Here is a 21,980-nt window from a genome sequence, read left to right on the forward strand (position 1 = left end):
GTGGCAAATTCATACTGGGTCTTATTTGGGCAAAAGCCTCCTAAAGGAAGGTTACATAAAACTGATCAGTTTCCATCTCTTAAAAGTACCAGTTGTACAGCCATCTAATAATCATAATTTCTGGCAAAATTATAACAAAATTATTATTTTTTTCTTTGCAGTTAATGATACCTCATCTGAGAGTTCTAATACCTGAAGAGTTTATGCTTAAAAGTAAAAATGACTTTGTACCATAAAATAACCCCAAAGCCACTCTCTAGGGTTTTTATTTTCTTCCTTTTTTGTCATTTTCTTTTTTAACTTAGTTTTAGAATTACTTTAGTCGCTTTGGTTCCTTAGAACAAGTTTTCAATTTGGAGATCTCTAATTCCTACATTGTGACCATTGTCTCAGTGAAGTTCTTTTGTTTTAAAAGATTCATGGTAACACAAAATGTATTTTACTGCTACAACTAAAATGTATTTATAATAAAATGCCTTTTTAATAATTTGGAGATCTGTTTGTTATGTGTGAACCACAATCCTCTGCTTCCTTTTAAGAGCAAAGGTCTGACAGAATGAAGTTAAGCACAGCACTTTGATTTTATTCATGATATTAATCAGTAAAACCAGCTAAAGTAACAGAGCTCAACATTGATTTGCAAAATTGTGACTCTATAGTCTCCAGAAATTTGCAACTTTACTTGTGTCTCTGAACTTCAGCAGAAGCAAAGGCCTAAAGGCTCCAAGTGTTACCTGAAAGTTTAGAGATCATCAGTGATCAGTGAGAAAATGAGCCCTTTTCAAATTGTCATTCAACGTGGTTCTTAGGAATTAAAAACAGTGATCATGAATTAGTCTTAACAAGTCACTTGTTGATGCTGGGCTTGTGGAGCCCAGAATTCATGTCAGAACTTGTAAACCTACTTGGTATCAATATATTATGAAGGTATAATAACACATTTCACAGGGGTGCGTGGCATGCACCGCTCCCTCCCCACCCCTGCCCCTCCCCCCCAGATGCCGGCTGTGCAGGAAATTGCCCTGAGCCACGGTCTTGTTTTTGTTGGGGAAATAATTCTTTGCATCTGCCATGATACGATTTTGAGAAGCATTAGCAGGTCAAAGGATGCTTTGTGAGCCCTGGTCCTTTTATTTTTAACACCCCATTAATGTGGCACCATAAATCTAACTTGAATATTCTGTGCTTAAAGTGTGCAAATGTAAGAAGATAGGGCAGTCAGCCTTTCATAAGGACAATTTCTAATTCTTACTCATTGCGGTGGATTAGTTTTCAAGCTAGGTATCTTGCTTTCTTTGACTTGATCTGATACAACATAAATCATCTCTGGATTTTGGAAAGAAACACACTTCTTTACAGATAAATCGAATGGCTTTGGAGGACTCCCTGGGCTGCCATCCGCCCCACAGGAAGTAAACAAAGGCCCCGTCATCAGTGGGAAAACGCAAACAAGACTGTCTCAGGTGTTCATTCCTATGCATTATTTGAAGCCTTTGAAGCATTTTTCTGAGAATGATATTAGTGTGAAAGTTATTGGGAAAATGTAATTTCATCAAAACGGCAAGGCGGGAACTGTATGGAGTGCAGGTCAAGCGTGAGAATGGCAAGTTGGCCTCGTGGAGGGGGTGCTGGAAAGGAGACTTACTTGCACTCAGCTCGGTTAAACTGGAACATTCTGATGCCGCTGTGGTATTGGAGCTGAAGAGCCCTGGGTCTGTAATGGGCTCTGCCACTTGGTTCACACCGTGGTACTGTCCTAACGAACCACTTCTCAAATGGATGGAAAGCCTCTCTTCGGATGTGAAGACCCCATCATGATTGCATAGCCTCAGTTCCAGCTCATCCTACCAACTGCAGCCCGAGTTACCTTCCGAAACGGATCCGATGGTGCCACTCTTCCTGAGAGGCCCTCGGTGGTTGCCCATCGCACCCTAAATTTCTTAGCTGCACTTTGGAGACACCCCCGTGTCTTATTCCTGAGCACTTCACACAGTCCCCTAAATCAGACAGCTTGCCGTTCCTCGCCTGGATGAACCTGACCTTCTTGCTTCTCTACTTTGTTTGGAGCATGCCCTTCAGCGCTCAGACCCCCCAGGTCAGTTGGAATTAGTTCCCTCATCCTCTGTGCCTCCTTAATGGGCTTATATCTATGTTATCACAGTTTCTATATTAGAGTTAGGAGTTTGTGAGCTTCTGGGTGACAGAGATCTTGTCCTAAGACCCCAAAACCTACAGTACTGGCTCTGTAGTTTTTACAGAGCAGGCCCTCGAAAGCCTGTTGAACTGGCTCAGAGGGTTTGATTGACAGAAGGACTTCAGGACACTCTCCCCTTCTCATGGATGCCCTTTGCCACTGTGGTGTGGCCAGATGATAACCGTGGGCAGGAGTGATGGCCTGGGGGGCAGGAGTGAGCTGTCCTGTGCAGTCGCATCCCCGCCTACTCCACTGTGCTCTCTGAGCGATGACAAAGCATCAGCATTCACCAGGTGTCGCTGTTAGAAGCCTTGGTTTGACAGCTTCACCATGGTTGCGTCAGTTCTGGTGGATGCTGCCTACTTCAGCGTATCCCCGTCAGTAGACATATTCCTACGTGCAGACTTCTGGGAAAGTGATGAAATTCCCCTTTGTCTGAACCTCTGGTTGATTTTATATCCACAGAAGGAGATAATTAGATTGAAGAGGAGCTGCAGTTGCAAAGTCTGCGGTATTACCCCATTCTTAGCTCATTAAAACAGATGCCCTGCAAATTGATTTGAACCATCGTTTCGGGAAACTGCACGGCTAATTCCTGAGAAGAAAGGGCGCTAGTTAGACGATGGGGTGAACCATCGGAGAGCTCTGGAAAGTGGGCGTGGCTCCCACTCTGGGCTCCGCTGCAGAGGGAAACAGAGGAGAATGTGGTTCAGTGCCCTTTGCTCACTAATTGAACAGAAATGCAATCGGAGGCCTCAGCTGACAAGCCCTCCTGCTGTGAGTGGCGACCAAAAGGGAAGGGCCTGGAGTCCGGGGAGTGGGTGGCTTGCTCTGGGCCTGCTCGTCAAGCCCACCTGCTGTCAGGTCTTCTGTCTCTTTGGAACCCAGACGTGCACGTGTTTTTACAAAGCTAAAGCGAAGTGGGCGCTCGCGGCTGAGGCTCCTCTTGGAAGAGAAAGTTGTGAGGATTCGGTCCTCTTAACCTGGTGACTGGGCTTAAAGGGAGTGGTGACCTGGGACCAAAGCACCAGGGAACTGTTGGCAGGTGTGTAAGTAAACAGCCTTTACCTGAGGAATCAAATCTCCCCGTGACTCTAGAGGCCTTCTAAGACCCAGATCATTCCTGCTGGGCTGGTTCTGTTAACAGGGTGGAAGAGACACTATTTTGAAAAAGAATCTGTGATCTAGTGTCATTAAAGGTAATTTTGAATCATCCAGCAAAGCCCTTGTGGAAAGCCGTCTGTTCCTTCTTTTCTTTTTAACTGCGATACAGTTGATTTACAGTATTGTTAGTTCCAGGTGTACGGCAGAAACCCGTCCGTGCTTAAGGGCTGACGTGCTCCAGCTCAGAAGACCGTCTCACCCAGGGATACGCAGCTGCGCGCGCCGCTGTAGGGAATACAGGGGCTCAGGCTGAGCACGGGGCCCCTGAGGCCAGGGGAGCAGATCCCAAATGAGCTCTAGAGGCCTTCTTACTGCACTTCCTGATGCTTCTTTGTAGCCTCTTTGCACGCACTCCTCCCGGCCCTTTTCTAGTTCACGCACTCGTCCGATGTACCAACACATCCCGAGGGCGCTGTATGCCGTACGCTGTGCAGAGCGTGTGACTGGGCTGGGGAAGGTTCTAGCTGCCGGATGACTCAGAGGAAAATATAATCCAGCAAGGCAGGCAGGCACAGGGAGCCACACAGACCGGGTCAGAACTGGGGGTGTGAGCACAGTGTTAAGGGCACAAGAAGGAAGAAAGCACAGGTTTTGCACGGAGTGGTTGGAGGATGTGTCACCTCGTGATGTCCAAGCTGGGTCCTGGGGAATAAGGCGACTCCGGCAACTTCAGAAAGGGGGCGGGCCACATGCGGCCGAGGAGCCCACCTACATCGCATAGCACTTACGCCTTACTTTCAAGTCACCCACGATTGAACTCCCAGCTCCCGAGGGCCCATCCCTGGTTTTTGTCCAGGACCAGGTCATGTCCTGGTTTAGCACAGTGCTTCACACACAGTGTTGTATCTAGTGGGGTAGACAGGGTAACGGCTCCCGAAGATGTCCACAGCCGAACCCCTGGGACCTGGTACTTTATATGGAAAAAGGGACTCGGCAGACGTGATTAAGCTATAAGGATCTCGAGACGGGAGCTTAGCCTGGGTTATCTGGATGGACCCAGTGTTATCACAAGGGTCCTTCCAAGAGGGAAGCTGGACAATCAAAGTCAGAGACGTGGGAGCTGTGGTGAGGGAGCCACAGACCGAGGACAGCGGGTGGTCTCAGAATAGGAACCGGACACGCTCAGTGAGTGTGCATTTGCTTACGTGATGGACACCCTGTGGGAGAGACGTCAGCCGGCTCAGCATGTCTGGGAAACCACATCCTCCGGGGAGGCCAGTGCTCAGGGCACGAGCGGCAGGGGGAGGGTAGGAGAGCCGGGCCTCGCGGCAGCAGGGCAACAACACGTGGATTTGCGGTTCGTCTCGGAAGTGGAATCTGTGAGGCGTGCCCGGGAGCCAAAGAAACCACAGGGCTTCTCGGCGTGGGTGGCTGAGGGGACGCAAGGCCGTCGAAACGAGGGGGCAAGCGAGGGAGGGCAGGTTAGGGCGCACGTCCCTGCGGGCAGCACTGCAGCACACCAGCACCGACGCCAGCACAGAGGCGGCCTGGACACAGGCAGGGACCGCGGCCCCGGGCAGCCGACAGCCCGGAAGGGAGTGAAACTTCTCGGGAGTTGTCTTGTGAGCTGAGAAGTTCAAAGACAAAAACCCTGGAAACATGCAGCTTTAAGGGGCAGGTGGCAGAATTACTAGGGCAGTAAAAGGGAAAATTCAGGGAATCTTAGGGAGGGAGCGGAAGCAGAGGCCCGAAGTACAAACTCTACAGAAAGGCGTCGTAGGGCGCCACAGGTGACGGAGGGGTCCCTGGTGACCTTCAGGGGGGCTCGTGCCGTGGCGTGGGCCATGGGATCAGCGCGTGGCTCGGGACGTGAACGCAAAGTCAGTCGGCGGTGACACGAGACGTGAAGAAGGATCGTGGTTTCGAGACTCTCGTCGGTTGACGGGAGACGAAAGACCAGGCGGCAGATCTGAAGGAAGGGACGCTTGTTCCCCTCCTGAGGCTTTCTAGCTACTTCCCTGCCTGTAGCCTCTGCCCCTTGGCCGTCTCTCACGCGCATCCCTGTTCGTATGCCTTCATCATAGCACTTCCCCCTCAGAGACCCTCCCTGGCCTTCCGTGAGACAAGCAATGTAAGCTTTATTTTAAGGCTATCTTTCTTTCTTGAACTCTGACAAGTCTGCACTGCCTCACTGAAGCAGTGATTAAACGATTGTCAGTGGTTTCCAAAAATTTTAAGCAGCAGCGTTCTTTTTTCTAACAAAGTCCTATGTTAGAACCTAAATTTCTCAGCCCTAAATATGTAATATACAAAATATATTTTTTTACTTTTATAAATTTATTTAGTAAACACACTCTGTAACAGCTTCTTGTAAAATCAGTTTGTAAGGGCAATGATGATATTTTGAGGAACACAAATATTGGAAAATGGAGTTTATGGAAGACAGATGCAGTCTGACATCTAACTCTAACACTAATTTATTTTCCTTGCTTTCGTTGGGCAAGGTGAGCAAACACTGTGATTTCTGAAGATAAACAGTAGTATATTTGCCTGCACCATTGTGTCTGAGCAGACATGCACAGGCCGGAATATTCCAAAGACCAATGCAGAACTGACACTCCTAATCCATGAGACACAGACAAGAAGTTGAAATGTATGCGGAGAAATGGCCAAGGAAACTTGTTTGAAGGCCTCCTCAGGAGAAAATTACAGCACACGCCTCAACCCTTCGAAGGTCTTTAATATACACACCAGGATGACGCACGTAACACAGGTGAGTCCACGGTGGGTTTTGTTCCAGTCAGAACAAACTGGAGTCCAATATCTGCACAGCTCACAGGGAACCTCCGGGATCCCTTGGTCTCTCCAGAAAACGGGGACCTGGCAAGACTGGCCCGTCTTAGCCAGCAAGACAGCTAACAGCTCAGCTTCTGGAAGGAAGCAGACAGGAGCCTGGCTCTCCTTCCTTCCTCTGCTGTGTGCCTCCAGGTTGGCTACTCGGCCTTGCTGAGTCTCAGTTTGTTCATCTGTTGAATGGGAATAAAAGCGAACACACGGCTGTTGCAAGGTTTAGGAGAGAGAACACATGTCAAGCGCTCAGCCAGGTCAAAGGCCGTCTTACCATTTCATGTGTGTTTCATGGCGAATTTTAAGATGTGAGATTTATGTTTCCCGAGGTATGGGACCACTTTGTGCATCTCCTGGTATTAATAGACACAGAGAACCGCAGAAGTGGAGGGAGCGTAACGATGAGTTAGTCTAACACGTGCTCTGGTCTCGCAGGAGTTTGTTAATGTTCACAAGTGAGGGACTGAGGCCCAGAGCAGGTTGACAGCGGCCCTAGTCTGGATTCGTCCTACCACAGCCCCTACTATGTACAGGCAGCGCATAGTAGGGCCTCGAGATGAGGGCGACTGAGGGGACACCTGAGTCCTGGAGACCCTGGCTCAGCGCCCTGGTCGGTTCAGATGGGACGCAGCCCCGTTCGTCTTTCCTCCGCCTTAAATGGAGAGGATCATACGCTGCCACCTCCCTGCCTCCTGGACGTTTCTCGGTAGACTGTGTCCCTATTTTGTTAGCTTCATCCGACTGTCTCAGCCTGGCAGGACCGGGCGGGAAGGGTGTTAGCTGTTTAAATCAGTGACTTGGATATTTGTTTTGAGCTCTTCAAACTCAGGGGTGAGACCGCTCAGACTGTGCTTGCAGACCAATCCCCCGAACTCCATTTATCCCTGGGGCTACCAGGGCTGGTCGTGGGCAGAGCGAGAGGCGGGTTTAAAGCCAAATCAACGAGCGTTTCCAGGAGGTCAGGGCTTTCACATTCAGGCTGGAAACTTGTCAGGAGCAAAGGCAGAAGAAGACAAAGCATCACTCCTTGTACTGGCAATTACCTTAAGGAACTTTCTTCGCCAGGCGGGAGGGATGGCCGGGGTGGCCGTTAACTTGCGGCCTCAGTGGCTGCTACTGAGTGAGGCTGTGAAGCGGGGGCTGAAGGAGGCCACGGCAGCTGCAGCCCCGCGGCTTAATCGGTTCCACGTCGTGCATTCATTCATACCTTGTCTCCACTTCAGATCTTTTCTGAAAGCAGGCAGGGTATAAATTAGAAATGAACTGGTAAACAAAATATTTGATCAAAATGGACAAGTCACACCAGCAGGGGAAATACTGCAGTAGGATGTGATTAAAACCCCTCTTTTTTGGGGCGGTCAGGAAAAATAGTGGTAACGGAATTGAAATGTTCAATCCCAAGGAGGGATTAATAAGGACCAAACCACCAGGGCAGACCCCATTATGTGTTAGCCAAGGAGAGGATGCCGTGTGTCTCGGACCCCCTAGATACCTGGGCAGAGGCTAAGTGAGGACCGGACAGGACCCTGGTTACACAGGTGGGAAACCGTCAGCCTTGTTCTCATTCCTGTTCTGGCGCCAGTTAACCAGATCTTGGGAAGCAAGTCCTTCTCAGGTCTTCGGTCTTTTCTTCTGTACAGTGGCCACAGGAGAGGGATAAAGAGGAAGAATCAGGAACATGGACCCAGCCTCTATTTAAGATTTTGATGCCGTCTTCATCCTGGATACTTTGCCATAATTTTGATTTTAAAAAATCACACATCACCTGTCCAAAAGAACGTAAAGCAAGCTCCTAAAGACGTATTTGTACATCCATGTTCATAGCAGCATTATTCACAATAGCCAAGAGGTGGAAGCAGCCCAAGCGTCCACTGAGGCATGAACGCGTAAACGAACCTGACGTATCCATACAGTGAAGTGTTGTTCGGGCTTAAAGAGGAATGAAATTCTGACGCAGGCTGTGACGTGGATGAACCCTGAGGACACTACGCTAGGTGAAATAAGGCAGACACAGAAGAGCAAATAGTGTATGATTCCACTCCTGTGAGGCACCAGAGTAGTCAAATTCAGAGAAACAAAGTAGATGGTGGTCAGGATGGGCGGGGAGTTGTTAAAGGGGACAGACTCTCTGTTTGGGAGGTGAACAGAGTCCTGGGAACTGGCCGCACATGTAACATGACTGAGCCGGGCACTTAAAAATAATTCCGATGGTAGATTTTATGCTGTGTCTGTTTCACCACATTTCTTAAAAAGTCTCACACTTAAATATCATTTATCTTGACTGAGTTGCCCGTCCCGGCTCCCTTACCTCATGGGATCTGATGAATTTAGAAAGCTGAGAACGTGAGAGCGTTATGGAACCTCCGGGTTGGATGATTTTTCCGTTTGTGCCCGTCCCGCTCGGCTGCTAACTGCCCGCCTCAGAGCCAGTGGCGCGGTGTCCTGCTGCGGGCCCGTCGGCAGGCCCCTGGCCGAGCGCTGCGGTGAAGCCCGGGGACACCCCGAATCCTGAGCCCCGCCCATCACAACGTCCTTCCCGCGAGCATCGGTGAGCGGACTGGAGACGAAAGACGTCTCCCCTCGCTGGTTTCCTTGATCTCTTTGCTTTTCAGCGCTGGGCTCTGTTCTGCTCTGTCGAGCTGTCTTCTTCCCACAGCAGAAGCTGGAGCAGACGCGGCTGTGTGCCGCCCGGCTGGAGCAGAGCAGTTCCAGGCCTGCTTACACGTCTCTCGAAAGAGCTAGACGCTGGGAAACCAATGTATTCTGCGATGGAGCGGAATATTCAGTGGATATTCCACTCGGAGTGATCTTGGCTGCTAAAAATACAGCTATCTAGGTGGAAATACAAAACGCACACCAGTCTAATTACCCTAAAAGTAATAATAACAATAAAAACAATAATACTGGACTCCAAAATGGAGTTTGTGGGACGACAGCACCCTTCTTACTCACAAAACCGTGGCCGCGACTCCCAGGCTGGCGTGGACGCTGATCTCCTAGTCGCTCATCCGGAGCAAGTGGCCCTCAGGCTCCACCTGTGCGTCCTCGGGACGCGTGCGCCCTTGGCTGCAGGACCAAGCAGCCTCCTCTGGGCCTCGCCCGCCACCCGCCCTTCTCGGCAGCGCCCACCCTCTGATGTCACCCCTGCTCTCCTTGACCCTTTCGCTTCACAGCCACGCACGGGGCATGTGCACGTTCCCTGACTCAAAAGCAGGCTGGGCTGGGCTCTGTCGGCCCCTCCAAGCGCAGCCCGGAGCCCTGAGATGTCAGAGGGCGATCTTCACCAGCCCCACCATGGTCGCTACCCAGACGCCCCAGCCTCCGGCTCCTCCCTTCTAAATTGTTCTCAGCAGAACGATCGAGTTGCTTTCCTCTCAGTTTACAGATGCGAGCAGTTAGGGGTTAATAAGCTGGCTGGTGAGAGTCGTTACTTCAGTTACCGGCCTGACGTTGCAGGCCAGTCTTAACCCGGCCTGGAAGCGGGAATTAGCCATCGGAGGGGTGTGGCTGTGTCTTGGTGGACTCGCTCCTGGACCAGATTCCAGCCAGGCCAATCCCAGCCCTCCTCTCCATGCCACCTTGGCCTAGAACGATGCGAACAGACACTAACACAGTTTCTAACAGCTCAAGGCCGCACCCCTAGGATGACCCCAGCCCCCCTTGAAGTGTCTGCCTGAGAAAATTCAAGGTTGCCTGTTTGTTCCAGCCAACACCCGAGGACAGGGCCCTCGTCTCCGAGCCTCTGTTAGCTGGTCAGCGCCTAACTTCGATCATCTCCAGTTCGCCCAGCCCCTTCCAGCCCTTCGCGACCTTTGGCTTCTCTGACTCTGTGCGGCCCTCCTCACCCCTCCCTCGCTCACCCTTTAAACCTCCCGGTCACCTCTGTGCACACAGTTGAGTTCAGTTCATCCCAGACTCTTCCTGCTGCAGTAGCGCCTTACTGATTAAAATCTGTCCTGACCACTTTAACTGTGGCCTGTTTATCTTTGGCAGTTCTGATAAAACCTTGCTTATGGACACTGAAATTTGCATTTCATGAAATTTTCACATCACAAAATCTTTTTCTTCTTTCGATTTTTCTTAACTATTTAAAACTATAGAAACTATTCTTAGCAGGCAACGGGCCCCAGTTGACCCACGGCCAGTGGTTTGCTGCCCCTTCTCTGCAAGAAAGGTGTTGACGTGGACCCCGGTGCACGGTGAAGGTAAAGGGCAGAGTGGTCCTCTCTGCCCACCGTGCCTGACTTACCATCTCTGAGGGCTGGCCAAGTACGGTGAGGTTTGAAGGTGCAAGGGTGTAAATTATGAAACTCCAGTGGCCCTATGTGTCTAGCTGCTAAGCCCTCCTTCCTGATGTTCATTGCAACAAAAATCCAGTGTCTGAAATCAGACCCTTGCAGCTGCGCGGCTGGAGTGCCATGTTAGCACTGGGATGCCTAGCGTGCTGGGAGCTCTGGAAATAACGCTCTGTATTTTTAACGCCCTTGGCTAGTCAGACCGCCTCTGGTTTTTCCCAAAGACAACCCCAGGGCCCAGAGTTACCAACTGTAATTCAGAACCTCTAAGTCTCGCTGCTAAGCAGAGCCTCTGTCCCTCTCATCCCCACAAAAGTCCTCAACATCCCCGGGGGCTATGCCTTCACTTCCCCTGCTGGGTCAAGCGGCCCCTGGGCTGTGGTCAGGAACCCAACAATTTCTTCGCAAGGCCAAGGAAAAAGCAAGTTTTTGAAGAGGTTTTATTTCAAGCCACAGAGTCTAACCAGTTAAAAACTGCTTGTTGGGTCTCCCAGAAGCCAAGGAGGGGCTGTTCGGGTCACCAGGAAGGAAAGAGGGTCTGGCCATTCGCACAGCTGGATGCCCAGAACAGGTAGACGGCCCACAGAGGACAGTCGGTGGGCTTATCGAGGACAGCCGGGCACTCCAGCGGGAGGTCGGGCCTCTCCAGGCGCCGGTGCACCTGCCTTCCACCTGCACGGGGCAGGTCTGGGCCACTGCCACTTGCGGGCTTCACCACCCAGAGAAGTGCTCAGACAGGGCGAGCAGCTGTGCTGCGGGGGAAGGGGCAGGTGGGAACGGGGAGAAGTAACGCTCCCGCCTCCTCCTCAAACGTTCTGGGCTGGGCTCGGCTTCCTTGGGGACAGGGGCCCAGGAGGGCTAGTGCTCGGGGTCGGCGTCCATGCAGGACTCCCAGGGGTTCTGGGGCATCCGCGGCAGGGAGAAGAGCAGGAGAGCCAGGCCGCCGACGAAGAGGAGGCCGAAGGCCGCGCAGGCGCAGGCGAAGGACCAGGAGTAATAGTACTTGATCCAGACGGTGTCCTCGCTGTCGACCATGCGCTTCACCGACTGCCGTGTGACCTCCACCGAGACGAAGATGCAGAGACCTGGGGGCAGAGCTGGACTCAGGGCCCCGGGCGCCCCCCGCCCCGCGTCAGCTGGGGCTTCCGCGTGGGCTTCAAGGTGGAGACCCCGCCGGGGGAGAGGCGGGGGCATGAAACGGCCCCGAGACCGAGGTCCCGATCGGGAAGCTGCAGAAGTGCGCCCTTTCGTTCCTTCTTTCCTTAGCACTATTTTAAAGTTAATTTAAATTTTTGTTAGTAATTAGCATCCTCCCCGCCTTGAGGATTGTCTTGGTAAGAAATGGACAGATTGCCGAGATCTGCCCCCTCCCGGCCCACCGGCCCTGGCGGAAGCCCTGGGCAAGCTTGCCCCTGGGTGGAGCCTGGGAATCTGTCCACACCCAGGCCCCAGGTAGGCATGAGAACGGGGTCGAAGCATCCCCCCAGACCCGGCACCCGGACAGGAGCCCCCGTCCTACCCGCAAAGGCGAAGAACATGGACGCTGGCCTCAGCAGGTAGTCGCGCTTCTTCCCGAAGGACAGGAGCACGCAGATGGTTCCCGCGATGGTGAAGCCCAGGCTGAAGATGGCGATGGCCGCGGCCGAGATGCTATACTCTGTGGCACACAAGGGGGCAGGGATGCCGGGACCTCAGAGGGGCCTCATCCCCTGCACCTTTCGTCACCACTGGCTGTGCCTGCAGCCAGGTAAGTGAGTACCACATTCTACTATTCCCTTTTCCCAGGTGAGAAAACTGAGATCCGAGAGATTAAATCACTCCTTCAGAGTCGCACAGTGGCTAAGGGGTGGGACCAGGATGTGCACACGACCTAATTCCTTCTCGCAGGTCAGGCACCAAACTGAAGTTCCTCCCTCCAGGGGCAGAGGCCTCGGAAGGAAGCGTGAGATCTGCGGCTGGAGACCTTTCTGGAGCAGAAAGCTTCCTCCGAGTGTCAGGGCAGAAGGTGGCACTCAGGCTGGCGTGGTCTGTCCTGGGACTGGCAAGCAGCCTCTGGACGGATGGCGGAGTGTGGCTTGTTACAGAGCTCGGTGCCCAAGAGGATCTGCGTGTGTGTGTGCCAGAGTGTGTGCACCTGTGCACATGTGTGCATGTGTGTGCATGCGTGTGTGTGCATGTGTGCGTGTGTGTGCATACCCATGCCGTGTGCAGTCTTCTGTACACAAGCACATGCGGGTCTCTGCTCAGTCCAGGGGGTGCCTCCGAGCTCGGTGGTTCCCACCAGGGCACGTGTGCCTCAGGGGCCCTCACGCATCTGCCCCAGTCCCCACCCTCTGCTTCTCGGGGAGTGACTTATAGGCGAGGGAGGGACTCAGACAGACTCCCCGCACACTCTGAGCTGCCAGCCCTGCAGACCATCACAGGGATCTTGCATCCTTGTTCCATTGTCAGAGCTCCTGTGACAGTGGCGTCCCTCGGGCTCTGTAGGGAAATGGACCCCTGCCCTTTGGGAGCTACCGGGCAAGTCTCTTTTACAAACTCGCCCGAGCCCTGATGCAGGGATGCTCAGGGCGCCTGGAGATGGGTGACGCTGTCTCGGGGGCGCAGAGGGTGACCAGGCTGCCGCTCAGATGCATCGGGAGGGGCTGCTCGCCATCAAGATCCGGAAGTCGGGGCATTTGCACCCGTGATTTTCCAGTTCAGCAGCGCGACGGGAGCCACGTTTCCTCCCCTTCTTGCTCTCCACACGGGCTCACCTTTCTGAGTGGTAACTTCGAAGATCTCCGAGCTCTCGCCTGGGTTAAAATGCCTGAAGTAGGAACAGTTTTTCTCTGCAAAGGAGGGAGACGGCCTATGAGTTGAGAGAAAGGGCTGCAGCCGGGGCAGGAGCTCAGCCGAGAGAGGGCGGGTGCAGCCCCCCCGGGGGCTTCTGCTCCCCAAACCCCGACTCTGGGCTGAAACAAACATCTTTCACTAACTCTTAGACCAAAACGTTGGTAGGAAAGAGGGTTGCATAAGAGGCTGGGAGATCATCAGGGAGCTGAGGCTAACTGAGTCAGGGGGCAGAGAGCACTGGGGTACTGAGCCCATTAGGCAGACAGGGAAACTGAGGCCCAGAGGTCAAGTCATCTGTTAGGGGGTACAGGACCCATGGTCAAGCAAGGGCCAAACAGTGGTTCTCAGCCAGGGCTGATTCTGCCCCCAGAGGACACTGGGCAGTGTCTGGAGACATTTTTATGTCACAACTGGGCAGGGCTGCTACCGGCATCCAGTGGGTAGAGGCCCGGGATGTGCTGAGTGTCCTACCATGTACAGGACAGCCCCCTACAGCACAGAATTACAGGCCCCCACATGTCAGTAGTGCTGAGTCAGCCGTGGTTCACATCCAGTCTAGGGCTGGGTTTCTTATCTGCATCCAGGCCCACCCTGAGGCACTGGGTGTGACCTGGGAAGCAAAGTGTTTTTCAAGAACTTTCCAGGAGATTCTGGTGTTCAGCCAGGTTTAGAAGCCTGGCTCCCAGCCCCTTGAAATGCCCTTCAAAGGGCTTTTCTGAGTGGGCCCTCTATATGGACTTGGGTGAAGGGCAGAGAACCTCTAACCGAGGGCCAAACGTGATCAAAAGCTCATTTCACTGGGCCCTCAATGCCTGTGGCCATAGAAACAGCCCAGATGAGACCTCCCCAGGTGAGCTGCCTCCCCACCCGATTAGTGTCAGAAAAGCCATAGAAGATCTGTGCTGGCAGTAGGACCAAAAATATGGATTTGATAGGGGGCAGAGGAAGAACTCAGAACAAAGAAATTCACACTGATTTTCAATATAATTTCTCTTCCATTCTTCTCCTTTAATCTCTCTTCCAACTAGATATACTGTAAAATCAAAGGATAGTCTTATTGCTTATTGAATACAGTTTAATATTCTATACTCTTGATTTAGGAAGTAGATGAATGGATTATTTTATACTATTTTGTTTCTTTAAAAAAAAAAACTAAATTAGGTTGCTTTTTATTTCTGTGAGGCCCTTCATTGAATTCTTTTTCCTGCGGATCCTTGAACCTCAATAGAAAAACATCTCTGCTCCTAGTTTATATGGCATCTAGTTTGTGCATCCATTTCTTTACCTACATTCAAACGATCACCAGGTGTTTGATGCCTAGTTTCTTTTGGAAACAAACCTGAGGTTTGCGAAGTCATAGCTTTCATTGGGGTCCAGGCTTCCGTCTGCCTGACCTGTATAACCTTGTTCCACTGAAGCCTGTGGCCTCCATTTCCCCTCCCCCAATGTCAGGGTTACTTCTGCTCCCCTAAGTCCAGGAAGAGAGTGACCCCGGGAGATGGAGCCTGGTTTAGCAGCAGTAAATGTTCCATGAGGTAAACAGCCTTTTCTCTGAGCTTCTATATTTAAATCCCTTTCCTTTTGAGCTGAGTTGCCTGGGGTGTGTGACTGCCGCTGGTGACTCAGGAGATGCTGTGCTTTTCTCTCTCGCAGCTTCTGCCGTTACTTTAGAGCATAATGGAACCCTCTCATATTTGTTAGATTAGTAGCTATAGATTCTCCTGAATCCCTGCTTCAAAATGGCTCATGTCTCCCTCTGGACGGAGGAAAACTTCTGTTTCCTTCTTTAAGAGCCAATCTCGGTCGTCACTGAAAACCCTCTGAAAAGAACTGACTGAATTCAAGTGTGTTTCATGGTCAGTTCCCTCCCTGACGACACACAAGCCGAGTTAAAAGCGTCCATTCAGCACGCAAGGCCCGGAGATCGAGGCCCAGCGGAAGCCCGGCCGAGGCCCATCGGAAGCCCGGCCGAGGCCCAGCGGAAGCCCGGCTGAGGCCCAGCTGTCCGGCAGGTCCGCGTGGCCGAGGCTCCTCTTGCACAGGTAGTGCTCGGGGTGTCGGCCCCCCGCCAGACAAACACCGGGCTCCTGGGGGAGCCCCCCTGCAGACTCGGGGGTGGGGACGTGGGCCCAGGTTCAGTCTTCCCCTCCCTCCCCTCCTCTCTCCAATGCTCTCTGGGGGCGCTGGGGGGCACCCATGCGGGGCACCTGGAAGCCTCAGCTTCTCTTTCATGTGGCTGGTCCTCGGGCTTGAGGATGGGTGAGCCAGCCCCGTCTGCTCTCTTGGACTTAGCACACGAGGAAGGCCAGCAGCTTCTGAACCAGGAGAAGCGTCCGCTGCACGGCCCCGTGGCTGCCCGTTGGAGACCACAGCCCCTTTGCGGTCCCGTTCGGGATAAATCAGCTCGGGCACCTGCCAGTGTCACTCAAGAACTGCCCAGGGTCCTGTTGGGATGGGCAGTCCCCGCCCCCGCCCCTTAGCCTGGGTGCTGTCTGGGTGAACCGCATCAAGGGCAACTTGAAAAGGAAGGACGTTTGAGATGGGCCTGCGTGGGTAGCAGGCGGGAGGGAGAGACCGCGTGCAGACTGTGAGCCTTCTCGCCTCTGCCTCTCTGACGTCCCTCTGCCCCCTGCCCCTGGTCTACATCCCACCTGCTCAGCACCTGCAGCTGTGCCTCATGGGCTCCAGCCCCTTCACTGGGCAGAAGGAGCAAGTGCTTTGGACCAGGTTGGCAGAGATACCAACACTGGGGTGGTGACCTGGGACCAGAACTGAGCACCGAGGCTCCTCCAGCCTCCTTGCGTCTGCAAATGGCTCACAGTGATTTTAATATTTGTATTTCTTTTTTTCTGTGTTTCAGAAATGTCTACCATGGACAGTCATAAGACTCAGTGATCTAAAATCTTTAAGTGGATTATTCCTTAAAAAAATGTCACAAATCAGTTATTGGGGTTGGACTATTCTGCTCACCAAAGATTCTGATTAAGGGAGGGACTGACTTTGCAGAAACGTATCTGCCAATCTCAGAGAACTAGAACAGAAGGCACATTTAGCTCCAAGCCGAACCGGAGTTAATACAGATCTTTCTCTGATAGTTGGCACAGCTTGTATGATTAGGGGATGCCTCTGGGTATCACTGAGAATGTATCAACCCAATGCTGGTTGATGCAGACTTCAATACATTAAAAGAAACCACCTCGCTGATTTGCACAAAACCAAGGGAACGAGGGCTCTGGGGGTCGGAAGAAACGTTTCACCCACTTGTTACTTGCATCAGTGCCAGGGTTGTCTTCACCCTTTTTGTAAAAGAAGTTCTTGATGCTCCCGATAGTGGTTTCTCTGTGCTCTGTGTTCCCCCGTCCCTCTGATTGAAAGGGTTGGAGAAGTCCTCAAGACCTGACCCCAGGGCCCCAGAGCATTGCTGTTGTATGGGTGAGAAGTCTAGTTATGGCCAGTCTCCAGCATGGGCTCCTGCGGATGGGAAGGGGAGCCTCTGAGATTCTTGGGGTCACAGGAGTGTCGTGTTCTTTCATTTGGGCTCCAGTCCGGCCCCACATACTAGGAAAGAAGATGGGCCACTAGAGAAACTGGGCACTGCTGCTGCCTTGTGCTCAAGAGGCAGAGTCGGAAAAGAAAGAACATTCCACCCAGACCAAGGGCGAGGGATGACGCTTCTGAGGACTCACTGGGCTTGCAGACAGGCAGCTCTTCTGACAACTGGGAAGCCCCTGCTCTCACTCTGGAGACGCTGGAACTGACCTCAGATACGGATGCTGTGCGTGGCAGTCCTCTGAAGACTCGCGGTTGGTGGAAAACCCAAATTGGACCGTTTGTGTCCTCAGAGCCTCCAGCTCTCTGTGCTGAGCGCGACCTTGAAAAGCTTCCTCTGCTTCACCGGCGCTCGATGCCGCTTCCGCTAAATCACGTCACGTCAAAGCTGGTCTCTGATGTGTCTGCTGGGGTCAGCAGCTTCTGGGAAGGGTGTTTGTGCCTGCGGTGGAGGGTGTGGGGAGGGACCGCAGAGCAAGGAAACTCTGGATTTGAGCCTTTAGCCTGGGAAAGACGCCTCTGAGCCTCAGTTTTCTCACACGTAGAATGAGGACCCTCTGTAGAATCCAAGTCTCCTCACCGGGTGGTTGTAATAAGTAGTGTAATGTAGCAACTAAGGTGAATGTTAGGTGTATGGGTCCTGGCTGCTCTGCCATGGTAACTGTGTGACCTCGGCCAAGTTACTCAACTTCTCGTCCCTTGTTTTCTTTATCTGTAAGATTGGCTGATGATAATAGTATGGACCACCTTGTCAAGGACTTTGTGAGGATCTGATGATTCTGATTACGTCTATCTGTCTATCTATCATCATCTGTCATCCCACTGCCCTCTGGCCTCCATGGTTTCTAGGAAAATTAAGCTGTTTAATCTCACTAAGAATGTCTTGTCCGTGATGAGTTGCTTCCTCTTGTTGTTTACAGAATTCTGTGTCTTTATCTCTCAGTGGTTTGATCATGATGTGCCTAGGTATGAATTTATCCTGCTTGGAGTTCATTAAGCTTCATGAATTTGTAAGTTAATGTTTTTCATCAGATTTGGAAAACTTTCCACCATTATTTTCCACGTAACCTTCCTGCTCCTCCCCTGCCCCCATCTCTCTCCCTCTCTCTCTTTCTGAGACTGCTATTACGCATATGTTAATACATTTGATACTGTCCCACAGGTCTCTTCATTTTTCTTTCCTGTCTGTTCCTTAGACTAGCTAATCTCAATGGACCTATCTTCAGGTTCACTGGGTTTTTTCTTCTATCTGCTATATAACCCCTCTAGTGAATTTTTCATTTCAGCTGTTGTACTTCAAAACTCCGGAATTTCTCTTGGGTCTTTTAAAAATCATTTATATCTCTTTATTGATATTCTCTATTTCATGAGATATCATTCTCATCTACATTTTAGTTCTTTAAACATGGTTTCTTTCAGTTCTTTGTATCTAAAATAGCTGATTTAAAATCTTTATCTAGTAAGTCCAATATCTGGGCCTCCTTAAGGATCTATTGGCTGCATCCCCCATCCCGACCCCCACCCCATGTGAGTGCCATGCTGTTTTAGTTCTTTGCATGCCTTGTAACTTTTTTAATTTAAAATTTAAAACTCAACATTTTAAACAATATAATGTAGCAACGCTGGAAATTAGATGTCCACCCTTCCCCAGGGTTTGCTCCTGTGGCTGTTGGTTACTGTTGCTTGTTAAATGATATTTCTGAAATAATTTTGTGAAGTCTGTATGCACGTACGGCCACTGAAATCTCTGCTCAAGTAGTTTGGTGGTCAGCTCACAGAGATTTCCTAAAATGCTTGTAACCGACACATCTCCCAGTCTTTACTGAGGGGCTTTGTGCTAAGCAGAGGACCAAGCACTCAGCTAAATAGCCTACATTTCTGCCTTAGTCTTGTTTTTCTTTCCCTCCCTCCCTCCCTTCCCTTCCTTCCTTCCTTCCTTTCCTCCTTCCTTCCTTCCTCTCTCTCTCTCTCTCTCTCTCTTTCTTTCTTTCTTTTCTCACACAGCTGTTGGTTATCAAGGCTGTGACAGAGTCGGGGAGGGGAGAACGGGAAGAGCACATTAAGACGCCACAAAGCTCATTGTTCCCACTGAGATTCACCAGTTTTTCTTGAATAAGCACTTGCTGGATTGCTGCACGACTGGTTAATTTCTAGAGTTCTGAAAAAGTTGATTCTGACCATTTTGGCAAATGTTCTCATTGTTTTTATGGAGAAGAGGATTTTTGGAGGTACTTACCCTGTCATTTTTTCTCATGTCATCCAAAGTTAATATATGTAAGGCACTTAAAAAAACAATGTTTGGGGGACTTCCCTGGTGGTCCAGTGGTTGAGAATCTGCCTTCCAATGCAGGCGACACAGGTTGGATCCCTGGTCAAGGAACTAAGATCCCACATGCCGTGGGGCAACTAAGCCCACGTGCTGCAACTACTGAGCCCTCACGCCTCAAGTGGAGAGCCCATGTGCCACAAACTACAGAGCCCACGCGCTCTGGAGCCTGCACGCCACTAGAGAGCCTGCTTGCCACAACAAAGATCCCATGTGCTGCAACTAAGACCCAACGCTGACGAAAATAAATAAATAAATAAATAAATAAAATAAGTATTTAGGAAAAAAAACCAAACAATGTTTGGTAGATAGTGCTATGTTTGTATTTGCAGTTGTTGATGTTGTTGTTAATAAATGAGAGAACACAAATGAACTCTGTTCCTCCCTCTGGAAAAGAGTGATCCAACAGAACACAGGAAGGATGGGTGGGGAAGGAAAAAGATGTCCACTTGCAGAGAAAGGAGGAAAGAAGGCAGGAATACACTTCGGAAGCTTGTTGGGGGTAAGGCAGTGCTCACAAGTATGGAAGGTATGATTCTCTCCGGACCAGGATAAGACAGCCTGGAGACAGACTCTGCTCAGGCTCAAGGCCAAACCATGCTGGCTCGTCCCCCGTGGCTGGTCCACTCGCCTCCCTCCTGCCTGTCTGTCCTTGTATAGACTCACCTCACCTCTGTCTTCCTCTGCTCTGTAAACTCACCAGGCTTTAAAAGGCTGGCGCCGAGGACCTTGACAGTGCGTTCCCATGCACGGTCCCTGGGGACTCTGCCCTGCCCTGCCCTGCACAGCGGGGGCGGCTGGATGAGTGAGGCACCTGTTTATGGGTGTGCTCCGCAGCGGCTGAGGGGCGTGGGCATCTGGGCTATGTGATACCCTTCAAGCACATGTCCGTGCCTGTTAAAGCCCTCAGGCCTGGGACTTGGTGTTTCCAAGACAGCTGGGTGTATGAGTCTTCCGGGTAGAAGCAAGCAGCGCAGGGGTTTCCTGGAGCCAGCAGGAGGGGAATGAAGAGAAAGGAGCCAAGTGGCGGAAAGGGGTTTGGGCACCTTCCTCCCCACATGGACCGCAAGATCTTCGGGGACTTAGCAGTGACTTTCTTGAAGGTAAGGGCTCCAGGAACAGCCCATCTGATAACAGGGGGAATAATTCTGAAAACCAGGTGGGATGCTGCACTCACCCTGGTCCACTGTCACCTTGGAGTGACAGCTGCAAGCACCGGAAGGGACTTTATGTTGCTGAGTCCAAGATCCGTATTTTATGGGAAGAAGCAGAGGCTGTGATGGGCTTTGTCAAGCCCCCCAGTCCTTTGGGGTCGTGGCCTCTGATTCCCCGCACAAGCCTCTTTCCTCAGCACCCGCTCTATTTGCTATGAACGGGGAGGGCTCCACGTCTGCAGAGCAGACTAGTCGCCCTCACACCAGGTGTTCTGGCAAAAGAACTCCCCTTCAACGTGCGCGTCACTCACGTGGTAGGAAATCGAGGACGGCATTTAAATCACAGTGGACGGAAACACTTTCTAATTCCGAAGGGGTCCTAGGCCAGGGAGGGTGCGCAGAAGGACCCAGAGTTCTGGCAAAAAGGCAGGCGGCTGTCCACAGCCGGGTCCTGCCTCACAAACATGCGAGCTGTGCCGCTGCTCACGGCCCGTGCCCAGGAGGGACGCCCACTTGGTTTCATGCTCTGCTCTTGCCGTCTTGAAATTCTTAATAATCATGACAAGGAGTCATGCATTTTCATTTTGCACAGGGCCCTGTAAACTCTGTGGCCGATCCTGTCTACACTGCAGCCTGGAGGCTGGAGAATGAACTGCCCCCCCTCCCCCGCGCCGGGGGTCCCTTTCACCTGAGGACAGAGGCCTGTGTTTGCAGGGAGAGGGTGGGGCCGGGCGCAACCGGAGCCCTAGTCTGGCTTCTTTCCTGAGCCTCTGTCCGCCCATCCAGACCTCCGCCCTGGGCGCCGAGCCCCGAGCCCCGAGCCCCAGCCGGACGCAACTACCTGCAGCTGGACGCCCTCAATGCCGGGCCGGCGTGGGCCACCGGCTGAACCGCACACCGCCCAGCTCGCGCCCCCGGGCCCACGGGCGGGCGGCCTTCCCCGGAGGGACCGGGACGGGCGGGAGGGGGGCTGGGGAGGGTACGTTACCCCCAGGCAGGGTGATGGGTCCGCAGCTCCTGTCCCTGCCGTCGCCCGGGACGATCCGCTTGGTGCAAATCCGCCAGAGGCCGAAGTGTGCCGCCTGGCAGCTGGCGTTGCGGTGCTCCACGCGGGGGCTCAGCACGGCCCAGTGGTCGGTCACCACGGCCACCAGCGCCAGCACGATCCCCGCCAGGACGCAGAGGAGGGTCAGGCGGACCTTCAGGGCCTTGGTCTGGGACATGGCGGCCACGGAGCGGCGGGCGCTGGGGCAGGCCCGGCGGCCGCGTCCTCCCGGGCGGGTGGCGGTCGCGCCGGGGCGGCGGCAGCTGTTCAGTGTGCCCGGCGGGGCCGGAGGGGGCCGGCCGTGGGCGGAGGGGCGCTGGCCGGGCTGAGCAGCTGGCCAGACGTGTCAGCGGCCCGCGGAAGCTTCTATTAATGCCCATGCCGGCGCCTCGCCGAGGACGGCTGCTCCTCGGGTTTCAGGGCCGTCTTCGCTCCTGGAGCCAGAAGCGCGCTGTGGGGGTGGGGTGGGGGGGTTGGGGGGGCGAGGACAGCCGGCGCTGATGTGACTGCAGACGCTCTCCTCGGGGGACCTGAGCTGGGAGGGGCGAGGGGCAGGCAGCCGGGGCCGGCTGTGCGAGCATCTTCCTTCTGGGGCCGGAAGGACCCCGGGGGACGCAGACTGTGTAGCCTC

General features: G+C 52.7%; 1 protein-coding gene across 1 annotated transcript; it reads right to left on the reverse strand.

Annotated features, from left to right (window-relative positions):
• Positions 1–11,298: 11,298 nt before the first annotated feature.
• Positions 11,299–21,527, reverse strand: CACNG1 (calcium voltage-gated channel auxiliary subunit gamma 1; the record flags this gene model as incomplete). The annotated part of the gene is made up of 4 exons (XM_082860797.1): positions 11,299–11,525; positions 11,960–12,097; positions 13,197–13,271; positions 21,293–21,527. The coding sequence occupies 4 exons, from the start codon at positions 21,525–21,527 to the stop codon at positions 11,299–11,301; spliced, it is 675 nt and encodes a 224-aa protein (XP_082716923.1).
• Positions 21,528–21,980: the final 453 nt, after the last annotated feature.

This window comes from Leucopleurus acutus (genome assembly GCF_964270905.1).
Source record: "Leucopleurus acutus genome assembly, chromosome: 19".
NCBI lineage: Eukaryota > Metazoa > Chordata > Mammalia > Artiodactyla > Delphinidae > Leucopleurus > Leucopleurus acutus.